Genomic DNA, 14,543 nt, shown 5'->3' with positions numbered 1-14,543 from the left:
AACTGCATATAAGCAAACAGCTTCCATCCTTAATTTAATTAAATAGTTTGAGATTCTTTTCATGTGCAAAAATTGATCACATTAGCCAAGAAAAAAAGAACAAACAAGAAAAGATAGCTCATCAGATTGCTGGAGATCATAACATGTCAAATGGGTTGCTGTTTTTTTTCCTACAAACCAATTACAGTGGTTTTTGCAACCTGCCTCTTCCAAGATTTAGTGCCTTACTCCACCAGTTAGAGATCTTCATATATGCAAATGAATGCATGAGAAAGCGTAAAAGAAGCAAGATTAAGAGAGACTTGCTTTATCTTGTTATAGAGAATTTCAAGGTAGGTAAAATTTCTGTCCAAGCAACTATATTTTAAATGCATTAGGATAGCCCATTCCTTCAAGCAATCTAAGATGAATCAACCACTGAATGCTACAGCTGGAAGGGACCCTGGAATACTCTCTCCTCTTCCCCACTTCTGTTACAGACGAGGAAAATGGATTGACTGGTTCACCCTATGTGACCAAATGGTGGTATGTCAGAGAATATCCTAGAACTTCCTGATTTATACTTCTTTGTTCGTTTCCTTACAATATGTGGCCTTCTCATTCTGTTATTTTCAAAAATCTACTCCAACTTGGGTGAGTCCCAATTCTTCCCTTTGCACCCTAAGCAAACTGCTGTTTGACCTGGGCACTGAAGACTAGCTACAACTAAACTCTCAGTAAAATTAAACTCAGTAAAACTCTCAGTAAAAACAAGTGCGATTATAAAAATGTGGTATTAAAAATCAATGTAATATAAAGGAAAGAACACTTGAACCAGGAGTCCCAAGACAAAGGTTCAAATTCTGGGTCTACTCCTTATTAGTCATAGGATTCTGAGTTAGCTATTTAGCCTTTCTAAACCTCCATTTCCTTATCTGTAAAATACAGATAAAGTACTTGCACAATTACCTCACAGGGTGAGATGAGGTTCTAATGGTATAATATATGGAAAATACTTTCTAAGTGTAAAGCATTTTGGAAATGTTAGTTCTTATTAGAGCCACTTCAATGTCTCGGCAAATAACTCCTAATAATGATACTTTATTCATCTGGTTGTGATAATAAACATCCTAATGAAGTGCCTCCTTACCTCTTGGTCAATGTAGGAACCATAGGATCACAGATTTAGAGCTGGAATGGACTCAGACATCATCTAGCACAACCCCATTTTCTAGATTAGGAAATCTTATTAGAGATCTGAAGTGCTCTGCCTAAGATAGTATGTGACAGAATGGAATTTGAACCTAAGACCCATGATTCCAATTTCAGTCATCTTTCCACTACACTAAGTTGCCTCTCATTCCCTTTCTATAAAACAAAATACCTGCTTTTTGGACTGCTTACATATGGAGGAGACAGGAGGGAAAAAGGCTTGGGTTCTGCTGGAACAAAGCTTTCTGCAACTTACCCAACTCCCCTTTTCATCTTCACCACTTAAAAAATCTAGCCACCTCCACCAGAAAAACTTCTCAAACATTCATCTTCAAAACAGAAATTGTTGAGGAGCTAGAAACAGGAAAGTGTACAGGGTGGTACAGATGTGATATTGATGATGCCTATTTAGATCAAAGCCCAAAACATAGATTCTTGTATATACTAGGTACTTAATAAATTATCTTTGTATACACAAGGTGCTTAATAAGTGTTTGTTAATTTAACTGAATTTTTTTCTTTTGTTAATTCATTACAGAGAAATAGAATATCAACTCTATTCCATATTTAGGAGCTATGCACTAAGCACCTGTTTTCTAGGAAAATACAACAAGAGAAATATTGGGAGGTTTTTAGAATTCTTCCTACAAATATCACCATTTCATTTTAATGGAATTACCATTGGTCCAACCATCTACTGACTTTGGAGTCGCTTTCCTTCTTCCTTTCTTAGGCAGTCAGTTGCCATGCCTTATTGATCCTCCCTCTACAACATCTCTTATAATATGGTACAGTAGTTAAAGTGCTGGATCAAGAGTCAGTGAGATCTGAGCTCAAATCCAGACACATACTAACTGTCTGACTCTGGGCAAGCCACTTAACCTGTCAGCCTCAGTTTATTCATCTGTAAAACGGAGGAAAATAATATTACCTACCTCCTAGTCCTCATAGAGTTATTGTGAGTATCAAAGGAGATAATATTTGTCAAGTATACAGTACGCAGTGCTGTACACAGTACACAGTAGGCACATAATAAAACACTTGTCGTCTCCACCTTCTCTTTATTCACACAGCCTCTAAACCAGCACAGGCCATAATTTCCTCCCTTGGATTACTGTGGTATCACTGAATTAGTCTCCCTTTTTTGCATTTTCTTCCTTTTCCAAGTCATCCTCTGCATATTTCCTGAGTTGATATTCCTAAAGCACAATTCTGAATGTACCATTCCCCTACTAATAACTTTTCAACAGTTCCCCATTACTCTGGAATAGTATTGGAGATTTTCAGATTGGCTGACAATTAGAATCAGGCTTCTACTTGTTGTTCAGTTATTTTCAGTTGTGTCCAACTCTTCATGACTCCATTTAGTATTTTCCTGGCAAAGATACCAGAGTGTTTGCCATTTCCTTCTCCAGCTCATTTTATAGATGAGGAAACTGGGGTAAGCAGGGTTGAGTGACTTGCCCAAAGTCACACAAACATCAATTATCAGGCCAGATTTGAACACATGAAAATGAGTCTTCCTGACTCCAAGCCCAACAATCTATCGACTATACTACCTAGTTACCTTTCATTTTTACAAATGAGGACACTGAGACCCAAAAAAGTTACAGAGTTGGTGAGTGATAAGAAGTGAAATCTGAACCCAAATCCTCTGACCTCCAAATTCTACTACACTGTATCTACTTGGTAAAAAAAAAAGTCAAAATAGCCTTTATATGCTAGGACTCAAAGCCAAAAGGTGAATGACTGAACTTCCACTCTTTGTGTGTACACACTGGCATGCCTGGACTCTTACAGTTGATCAGTCCTGAGTGCATCCCAGGGAATATTCAAAGTTAATCAGTATCTCTAGGAAACAGAAGAGAACTTAATAGATTTATCTAAAACAGATAAAATAGATGTTCTCTAAGCCTCTAACATTTCAGTGATCTCAGGTTAATAGACTACAGAAAAAAACTCTACTCCCCACAGCTCATCAAGGACCCCTTCCTACATTTAAATGCCTCCCTACAAGAAGCAGTCTTTTATTATACTCTTTAATGACTATGATTGTCTTTAAGCAACCCTCAAGATGTCCCAGGTATCTACAGGGAATGGAAGAAGTCTGGTTCCCTTGTAGCTTTTGCAGAAATGTTTCTTAGCATTAAACCCAAAGCAGTAGTAATCAGAGAGCAGTCATCTACTGTATCATGTGAACAGCTGGGCTGAATAGCCATCTCTGAATATCCATCCTCCTCCTGAGAACATCCCATTTTTCCTTTGGTTCAAGATCTGTGCTCATCACTAAAAAATCAATATGGTCTCTGACCATTTAATGTTGGAATCTGGGCTCACAACAACTGCTGTGATCAGAGAGCAGCTGAGTTACGGTGGTTCGTGGGGCAGAGCACTAGGACAATGCTGGCTTCTTAAAGAGCTTGAGTCTATCAGCCATTGGAATGGTGAACATTTCACAGTATTTTCCAAAGTCCAGGCTGAAAGAAGGAAGGCACACTAGGCTGCCTGTACATCACTGATTAGTTTGGCTGTCCTCAGTTGTGTGTCCAAATGTCTTTTTTGGAACTGACTGGTTTCTGAGGGAGCAGTCAAATACATGGACTGTTTTCTGAAGCTCCTTTTATAGAACTTGATTACATTTTCTCTTGTTTGTGCCTTCTTTTTTTTCTGGGTCAGTTTATCCAAGTGGCAGACACAACTAGATGGCACACTGGATAGATCCAACCTTAGATACTTAGTAGCTGGGTCACCCTAGGCAAGTAACTTAATCTCTGTCTTCTTGGATTTCTCAACTGTAAAATGGGTATAATATCGTTGAGGGTTGCTGTGAGGATCAAATGAGATAATGCTTGTAAAGCAAAGTGTCTAATATATACTAAATACTATATATTCTCCTTCCCCACCTTCCAAATGGTCACTCCATTTCCCAGCCATACGCTGTGATGGAGTTTTGGGATGCTTTTTGGATACAATACGTTTTTGGGTATTGGTCTGCCCCAGGAAAGGACTGAGCATTCCAGAAAAAACATCTGGAATTGTGAAAGTCAGGAGAAAGCTCCCAGTTTTCCTGGAGCTGAAAAAAGCACAGTCCCCTAAGGAAGAGTGCTCTGTGGGAGGAAACAAAGAAATCTGGAGGGAAGCACTGTCTTGATTGAACTCTCACTGAAGAACCAGATGGCGGTAGGCCAGAGGGAGATGTGTGGAGTGGATTGTAAGAGGAAGAATGGCCTGCCCATACTGCCTGAGATGTCACACTTTTCACACTTCCCTGGATACAAAGTCTTAAAACACCTGACCTAACAAACCCAAGGCATACTTTAAAATATCAGGATGCAAAAACTAATTTATCAGACATAGGTTGTTTCAACTTGAGGCAAAAAATAAATTCTACTGCTATGAACATGTAGAGAGTAAAATGTTTACTCGTTAGAGTAAAGGATTCAGAATGTAGAAATCTGATTTCTATTTGAAACTGGCCTCCTCATTTATTATTCCATTTAAATTTCCTAATCTGGAAAAAGGACATGAAATCAAGATTCATGGGACCTAAGTATACTAGAACACTGAGACTCTTAAATTAGATGTTATGTTGTAAAATATGAAATATACAGAATAAGAAAGGCATAATTTTATTAGCAAGTCCTAGTTTTAAGTGTCACATTGGACTATAATTGACATTTAAATATTCATTAGAATCCCCGAACAGTTCATGTGACTTTGGACAAGTTACTTAACTGCTTAAATTCTTCACCTCTAAATTGAGCGTTGGTGGATAAGATGACCTCTGAGGTTTCTGACAACTCTAAATCTATGATCTTCTGGTAACACTAGATCAGTGACTAAATCAATACTCAAGTTATAGAAAAATCTTGATATTTCAGCTTTCATTCTTTGTCATTTTTCTCTTTCCAGGAGTGTAATTGCACTTGAATTTGCACCAGACAATGAGCAGCTTGATAACGAGGTTTTTACTCTGGGGAGATTTAGAGGTCCTATACAGACAGGCATGAAAATGACACTTAACCATGAGAAAGCCTAAGTCACTTACATTTATCCCTAGCATTGGCAGGGCCATGGTGATGACTTTATTCACTGTATCAGAATTCGTGATTGTTATTGTTTTGGACTGCAGAAGAGAAAGAGAAATAACAAAAAAGGTCATGAGGATGAAGGATTTTAAAGAAGGTAAATCAATTATAGTTAACACTGGATCATCCACATTTTAAGGGCAAAACTTGCTTTCAAAGGCAAGGACATCACTATAAACAGAGTATAAGACAAAAATTCTTTGACATTATTATTTTTCATTCAGTCTTCCTCCCTTATGTGGTGGTCTGTAGTCTAATTGGGGGGTAAGATAGATGGGGTGGTCATCTAGTCCATGAGTGTTGAAAACCACTAAGTAAAACCCAAACCAAAGGTTAAAATGTCATTAGGAAATGTTTAACAAAATACACAAAAACACAACAGAACACGGGTAAAGTTAATAAGTGGTTTTCTAAATCAATGTGAGCCAGCAGGGATGCTTATATATGGTTTTGAACAGCCCCTATATGTATTTAAGTGTGACACCACCCACAAAGGTGAAAACGTTTATCTCCCCTAATACAGACAAGGTGTGAATTACAGAGTAATTTGAGAGAAGTCACATGAAGAAGAGATTTAGGCAGCAAGGAAGAGCTCAGGGAGCTGTGATAAGGATGGGAAAATCTAGACAGCTTTTTCCCCTTAACAATTCATTTTTTTTTCCCCTCCTGAGTGAGCTGAGTTTTTTTTCATGGCACAGTTATATTGTTTTCTTTCAGGTGGAAGAATCTCAGGAAGGAACCTAATCACATTCAAATTTAAGTATGAATGCACACATGCCAAAGCCCAGCACAAATTCAAACAAACAAATGAACAAAAAACCCCAGCCCTACTCTTTCCAATTAAACACATCATCCCCTGGTATGCATAATTAAGAACTGACTATAAAAGACTTGTTTTGTTTCTGAGTAAAACCAAGCTTGTTCACCTTCAAAATTGAGGGGAGAGGGGAAGACATAAAGAAAAGCCAATACTAACAGACTTGGTCTAGAAATCAGAAGACAGAATATTTGGAAGGAAAAGCTCCACTTCTGGGATTGTCATAGACTTTGTATGACCTTGGGAAAGGGAGTTACTTCTTTACTTTAATTCAGCAAAATTCTGCCAAAAATACGAAAAAAGGATTACAAACCAAAAGGGTTAGAAAAGATGTGACATATGGACAGAGTTCTCTGGATTCCAGAAGATATTATTAAAGCAGAATGGTATTTATTGTAAGAGGCAGCATGAGAAAGGATAAAAGGCCAGTCTTCAAGTCAGTGAGAACAGTATTCAAATCTTACCTTCTACTGATAGGTATGTGACTCTAGGTAAGTAATTTCTGAGTGACCCAAGCCAGTCATCAATCTGTAGCAGTGGAGGAAACTTGCTGAGTTGTCTACACTGATGAAAGCACAGGCCCAAGTCCTTCCTTCCCAGGATAAGACACTACTGTTGTGTCATGTCAGTCATGTCCGACTTTTTGTGACCCCATCTGAGGTTTTCTTGGTAGATACTGGAGTGGTTTGCCATTTTCTTCTCCAGCTCATTTTAGGGATGAGAAAACTGAGCCACACAGGGGTAAGGGATTGCCCAGGGTCACACAACTAGTAAGTGTCTACAGTCAGATCTGAACTCGGGAAGATGAGTCTTTCTGACTTCAGACCCAGCACTTTATCTGCTGTGCAACCTAACTGCCCTTGGTACTATACCAAGAAGGAAATAGCATTGGTATTAAAGTCAGAGAGACTTGAGTTGAAATCTGGCATTTATTAGCTGGATATGTAAGTCACTTAATCTCTGGCTACTTCAGTTTCCTCAACTGTAAAATGGGGATAACCAGAGCATCTAACTCCCAGAGTTGTTCTAAGGATAAAATAATATTTGTTTTACAAACTTTGAAGTGTTACATAAATATGACTGTTATAAATAACCGGCAGGTTGGCTATGATACACTGCCTGTCCAAATCAATCACTCTGTCTCATATCCCATGGAAGACAGAGTTTAAATAACAAGGTATTTATTTAAATGGGACCACTGAGATTAACTGGAATAAGTTTTAAAGCATAAATGAATTGTTAGGGGGAATAAAGATCAATTGGAAACACACTGGTCTGGGATTCTACAATTTAACCATCTGACTATCAGATATTCAGTGGATCAGGTGCTGAATGTGGAGTGAGAAAAACCTGAGTTCAAATCCTGCCCTGATACTGACCAGATTTGTGATAATGAAATATCAGGCCTTTAAGGTCTCTTTCATAATCTATGATTTTTTTTTTAACATTGCAGGTTTTTGTGTAGCAGGTATCATATCTGATCTAAATAGTTTGTCCTCTGAATGGCTGTAATTGTTTTATAAATAAACAATTTATAAATTATAGAAAAAAATTATAAATAATTATCACAGAATTGTCCTAAGATTAGAAGTAGAAGGGACTAATTTTAAAAGATCACCAAGAACTGAACTGAACATTTTCTGTGTCACAGATGCAGAATGCTCTCAGAATGCCCTTCTCAGAATGTTTTTAAATGAATATAGTAAAATATTAGGGATTAGAAGGGAAACCAACTATACTGAAATGCAATTATAAAAAAATGACTTTCCCAAGATCATATAAGTATGCAGAGAAAGAACAATCTGAAAAAGGAAACACAGGACAGCTAGGTGGCGCAGTGGATAGAGCAACAGCCCTGGACCCGAGTTCAAATCTAACCTCAGACACTTACTAACTGTATGACCTTGAGAAGTGTTTACTTAACTCAGTTAATTCTGACAAACTTTTAAAATTCTTGATGTGGCTTTCTGTTTTATCACAACTTCAATTGAACTAATTACCAGGATGGTTATAATTCCCACGGCAAAGGTGGTTAAGACTGAAGGTCTTACCAATGCATTGCTCTTGGTGTCCATCACCCTGCTTCTCACATTCACTTACTCACATTCTATTCTGGGGGTGACCATTCTTGGTCCCATGCCTTCCAGAAGCCCCTGAGACAGCCAAAGAGAGCCAAATTTGGCAATTCTTTTTTTTAAAAACACTTTTTATTTAAAGTTTTGAGTTCTAAATTCTAGCCCTTTCCCTCTCCTTCCCCTTATCCCTTCCTGAGAAGGTAAGCCACAAGATATAGATTATACACCTGCAGTTAGGTAACACATTTCCATATTGGTAATTTTGTACAAGAAGACTCGAATGAAAAAAGAAGGTGAAAAATAGCATGCTTCAGTCTGCATTCTAATAATAACAGTTCTTTCTCTGAAGGTGGTCCTTCAGTATTGTCTTGGATCATTGTATCACTGAGAATAGTCCCAAGCCATTCAGAGTTTTTCATCAAACAATTGTTGCTATGTACAAAATTCTCCTGGTTGTGTTCACTTCACTTGGCAATAGTTCATGTAAGTCTTTCCAGGTTTTTCTGAAATCATCCTGTCTGTCATTCCTTATAGCACAATAATATTCCATCACAATCATATACCACAACTTGTTTAGCCATTCCCCAATTGAAGGGCATCCCTTTGATTTCCAAGTCTGGGTTACCACAAGAAGAGCTGTTATAAAAATTTTTGTACAAATGGTCCTTTCCCCCTTTTTTTGGATGTCTTGCGGATACAAATTTAGGAGTGATATTGCTGGGATCAAAGAGTATACACAGTTTTATAACCCTTTGGGCTATATGGTTGGATCAGTTCACAACTCCACCAATAATGCATTAGTGTCCCAGTTTTCCCACATCCCTGCCAATATCCATTATTTCCCTTTTTTGTAATGTTCCAATCTGATAGGTATGAGGTGGTAGGTCAGAGTTGCTTTTCTCTAATCAATAGTGATTTAGAGCATTTTCTCATATGATTATAAATAGTTTTGATTTGTCTGGAAACTGACTGTTCACATAATTTGACCCTTTATCAAATGAGGGATGACTTGTCATTTTTATAAATTACTCAGTTCTTTACATATTTGAGAAATGAGGCCATTATCAGATACTTGTGAATTTTTTTCCAGTTTTCTGCTTTCCTAATAATTTTGGTTGCACTGATTTTGTTTCTGCAAAAACTTTTAAATTTTATATAATCAAAATTGTCTATTTTACATTTTATAATGCTCTCTATATTTTCTATATTTCCTAAATTCTTCCCTTACCCATAAATCTGACAGATAAACTATTTCATGCTTTCTTAATTTCCTTATGGTATCACTCTTTATGGGCAAATCATGTAGCACTTTCATTTTATTTTGGTAGACAGTATGAGATGTTTGTCTATACCTAGTTTCTGCCATATTATTTTCCAGTTTTCCCCACAGTTTTTGTCAAATAATGAATTTTTGTTCCAAAAGCTTGGATCTTTGGGTGTATCTACTATATTGCAATTTGTACCTAATCTATTCCACTTATCCACCACTCATTTCTTAGCCAGTGTCAGATTGTTTTGATAATTACTGTTTTATAATACAATTTGAGATCTGGTATGGCTAGACCACCTCCTTTTGCTTGTGTATCATAAAAGGAATTTGGTAGGAATTTTTCTTTGCTGATTTTTCCAAATAGTTTATATAGTATTGAGATTAATTGTGCTTTAAATGTTCAGTAGAATTTTCTCATGAATCCATCAGATCCTAAGGATTTTTTCCTAGGAAGTTAACTGATGGCTTGTTCAATTTCCTTTTCTAAGATCGGGTTATTTAAGTATTTTATTTCCTCTTCTGTTAATCTGGGTAATTTATATTTTTGTAGATATTCAGTCATTATATTTAGATTGTCAAATTTATTGACATATAATTGGGAAAAATAGCTCCTAACAATTATCTTAATTTCTTCTTCAGGAGTGGTGACTTCATCCCTTTCATTTTTGATACCTGTAATTTGGTTTCCTTTTTAAAACCAAATTGATCAATGGTTTATTCATTTTATTGGTTTATTTTTTCATAAAACCACCTTCCGGTTTTATTAGTTCAGTCATTATTACTTTCAGTTTTACTAATCTCTCCTTTGGTTCGAGATTTCCAATTTTGTGTTTAATTGGGCATTTTTAATTTGTTCTTTTTCTAGTTTTGTTAGTTGCATGACCATTCATCAATCTGTTTTTTCTCTATTTTATTGATGTAAGCAATTACAGATGTAAATTTTTCCCTAAGTACCATTTTGGCTGCATCCCATAAATTCTGGTATGCTGTATCATTATTGTCATTTTCTTTAATGAAAATATCAATTATTTCTATGACTTGTTCTCTGACCCACTTACTTTTTTGGATTAGATTTCCAATTAATTTTTAACCCCTCCATTGTCCATTATTGAATATAACTTTTATTGTATTATGATCTGAAACGGATGTATTTACTAATTCTGCTTTTTGCATTTGATTGTGAGATTTTTATGTCCTTGTACATGTCCACTTTTCATGTAGGTGCCATGTACTGCTGAGAAAAGGTATATTCCTTTCCGTTCCCATTCGATTTACCATATCTAACTTATTCATCTCCTTAACTTCCTTCTTATTTATTTTTTGGCAAGATTTATGTAGTTCTGAGAGGGTAAAAGTTGAGATTTCTCCACTAGTATAGTTTTATTATTTATTTCCTCCTGTAATCTATACAGCTTCTCCATCAAAAATTTAGATGTTATATCATTTGGTACATATATATTTAGTATTGATATAACTTCATTGTCTATGGTACCTTTCAGCAAGGTTTCCTTCCTTATCTTTTAATCAGATTTAATTTTACATTTGCTTTTTCTGAGATCATGACAGCTTCCTCTGCTTTCTTTGCTTCAGCTGAAGCTCTAGCCCTTTACCTTTACCCTTTGTATATCTCTCTCCTTCAAAATATGTTTTTGTTAAACATAATATTATAGAATTCTAGTTGTTAATCCATTCTGCTATCCATTTTCATTTTATGGGTGAGTCCATCCCATTAACATTTACAGTTATGATAACTGTGCATTTTCCTCCATGCTATTTTTTACCATGCTTATTTATTCTTGCCTCTCTTTTTCACCCCCCCTTCCCTTTTCAACATCACAAATGTTTTACTTCTGATCACTGCCTTCCCCAATCTACCCTCCCTTTTATCAGCCTTTTCTCCTTCTATTTCCACCATCCCTTTTTATTTCCTTATAGAGTAAGATAGATTTCTATACACAAGTAAGTGTGTATGTGATTCTGTTTTTTTTTTAGTCAATTTTGATGAGAGTAAGGTTTAAGCTTTGCTAACTTCCCCCTTCCCTCTGTGTCTTCCTGTCTATTATGATAGCTCTTTCATGCAGGATAATTTACCCCATTCAATCTCCTCCCTTTCTTCTTTCAGTACAATTTTCATTCTCACCTCTTCATTTTGTTTTTTTTGGGGGGAGGGATATCATCCCATTGAAGTCACTGTATATTCACATCCTCTGTCTACATATACTCCCTCTAATTCACTTATATTAATAAAGTTCTTAAAAGTTACAAATATTATCTTTCAATATAGAAATATAAAGTTTGCACTTATTGAATGTCTTCTATTTTCTCTCTCTCTCAACCTTTTTATGTTTCCCTTGAGTCTTGTATCAGAAGTTAAATTTTTTATTTAGCTCTGGTCTTTTAATTAGCAATGCTTGAAAGTTCTCTATTTTGTTAAATGCTTATTTTTTCCCTTGAAAGATTATATTCAGTTTTGCTGGTGTAACATTAATGAGAGTTGCTTGATTAGGGGAAGCTTGTTATATAAGAGTTAAAGATTTTTCCCCTGCCCACTAAAAGACCTCAGGTAGAGACCTTATGGGAAGCTTGAGTAAGGGGAAGCTTATTTCATAGGAAGGTCCACACCTTTTGTTAATGAATGGGGCACTGGTTCATGAGCGCTGTGATGCCTTCCAGTTCTGAAAAGTGTATATATACTCTGAGGTGAGGCTTTGCTTTGGGGGCTTAATCCTTAATCTCTGAAAGAACGTTCACCAGATGAGACTCTGGGTAGCTGTTATGGAGCCCTCTCCCCCTCTACTTTGAAAACCCAGATGCTGGTGCTTATCTTTCTGGTAACTATGTACATATGTAATGGTCAGACAGGATCTGGCTGTTGATTTGTGATGTATGCATTGCTTTTGGTCAGGGTTGCAAGCCCTGTCTGTTGGTCTTTATTTCTCTGCTTGTATTTTCTCTGTTGGTATATGTAATTAAAGAAGATTGTTGATCCCTCAAAAGTTGTTTTCTTTTTAGAAAAACAGATCTAAGAACCTGTGCAGTAGGGCCAGTGTGTTTGCTGCTACAGCTGGGTGGGCGATTCTAATTCCTTTGCTTTCTGGCATATATTACATTCCAAGCTCTCCCATTCTTTAATGGAGAAGCTGCCAAATCCTGTGTTATCCTGACTTTAGCTCCAGAATATATGAATTATTTATTTTTGGCTACTTGTAGTACTTTTTCCTTGATCTGTGATGCTCTGGAATTTGGCTATAATGGTGCTGGGTGTTTTCATTTTCAGATCTCTTTCAGGCAGTCATAGGTAGGGTCTTTGAAGTTTTTATTTTGCCCTCTGGTTCTAATAGATCAGGGTAGTTTTCTTTAATAATTTCTTGAAAGATGTTGACCAGGCTTTTTTTTTTTTGATTGAGGCTTTCAAGTAGACCACTAATTTGTATTGTGTCCCAAGGATCTATTTCTAGGCCAGTTCTTTTTCTATGAGAAATTTCACATTTTCTTCCATTTTTTTAAATGTTGTTGATTCTGTTTTAACATATCTTGATGTCTCATAGAATCATGAGGTTCCACTCACCCAATTCTAATTTTTAGGGAATTATTTTATTTAGTAAGTTTTTGTACTTTTGTACTTCCATTTCTCCAATTCTATGAGTTAGTAATTCAAGGGAGTTATTTCCCTTGGTAAATTTTTCTTTTTATTTTCCCACGCTATTGACTCTATTTTCATGATTCTCTTGCATTACTGTCATTTCTTTTCCCAACTTCTGTTCTACTTCTCTAATTTACTTTTTAAAATCTTTTTAAAGCTCTTCCAGGAACTCTTTTTGGACCTGAGACCAAATTACATTTTTCTTTGAGGCTTCACATGCAGCCATTTTGACAGTATTGTCCTCTTCTAAGTTTATGACTTGATCTTCCCTGTTACCATACTAACTTTCTATGCTCACGTTCTTTTTTTTTTTTTTTTTGGTTGGTTTTTTTGCTCATTTCCCATTTTTTTTTTTTTGTTTTCATGTGAAAATTGGGTTCTGGTCCTGCATTATCCCAAGCTTTTTATGCTGGTGCTCTGGGGCTTACTATTGGCTTTCATTGGGCTTCAGGGTTTAGTAGGTTGCTTTTTCTGGAGGCTTCTCTTCAGGCTTGTAGTGGGGGGATGGTACTTCCCTGTTGGCCTTCCATGGGCATGGGGTATAGCTGCTGGCCTGCCTGAGGGGTAGGACTTTGCTGTTGGGTTACTTAGGTAACAAAGTGTTCTCATGGCTGGCCCTGGAGAAGGTATCTTTTTACTGATCTACCCCAGTGGTGGGACTCAGATGCTGGGTTTCACAGTGGGTAAGGTCCAGGGGCAGGCCTTGCTGATGGCTTATACCGGGAGTGGGGTCACTGGAGGAGGGCCCTGCTGTGCTGCATAGACTGCTCACTTACTTACTTAAGGAGCTGCTGATTTGTAGGAGGGTGGGGCCCAGGCTTGGAGCTGCAGACCCCCTGCTGTGAGGCTGGCTGCTGCTGCCCTTGGACCTCAATCTCCTGGCTGGCAAGCTGCTTCCCTGCTCCTAGATCAATTCTGAGGCAATTTCCTAGTTGTTTGGAGGGGACTTTGGGAGGCCTTCAGAGGGCTCCTTCCTTACTCCAACAACTTGGCACCTGAAGTCTTCAGGTCATTCTTGCTTCCACAGGAAATCAGCCTTGCCTGGATTTCCACTTTCTTCACCTTCTCTATTTCAGTGTGTAATATCACATCTTTACTAGTCACCAATTTTTCCCATAGTAAAAAGCTGAAGACATATGTGTATGTACCTACACACACACACACACACACACACACACACACACACACACACACACACACACACACACGCCCCTTTTTTTAAGAACCAAGTGATCTTCCACAAAAAAACCTTTAAAGTAACCAATTTTCACTACAACTAAAGCAAAGGAGGAAGACAAGAAGAATGTGCCATAAGAGATCACTTGAGTTCTCATACCATTAAAAAATTAAGCATTTCTTTCAAGCAGCGACATCTGACACTCAGGAATAGGTCCGAACATTGTGAAACTTTTGTTTTTGGCTAGAACATAACTGTTTTGCACTACACATCTTTTTCACA

General features: G+C 37.0%; 1 protein-coding gene across 3 annotated transcripts in view; it reads right to left on the bottom strand.

The window, feature by feature from the left end:
• The window catches only part of ARHGAP20 (Rho GTPase activating protein 20), a 165,383-nt gene that overhangs the window by 46,646 nt on the left and 104,194 nt on the right, over positions 1-14,543 (bottom strand). For 2 of the 3 annotated variants that reach the window (XM_072611160.1, XM_072611162.1), the window contains one exon: positions 5,240-5,317. The exons of the other annotated variant lie outside the window; for it this stretch is intronic. In XM_072611160.1, the coding sequence (XP_072467261.1) occupies positions 5,240-5,317 (78 nt within the window). The remainder of the gene's footprint in view (positions 1-5,239; positions 5,318-14,543) is intronic. 3 annotated transcript variants of the gene reach the window in all.

Source organism: Notamacropus eugenii, chromosome 5, assembly GCF_028372415.1.
Source record: "Notamacropus eugenii isolate mMacEug1 chromosome 5, mMacEug1.pri_v2, whole genome shotgun sequence".
NCBI lineage: Eukaryota > Metazoa > Chordata > Mammalia > Diprotodontia > Macropodidae > Notamacropus > Notamacropus eugenii.
This window is presented reverse-complemented; position numbering and strand designations above follow the sequence as displayed.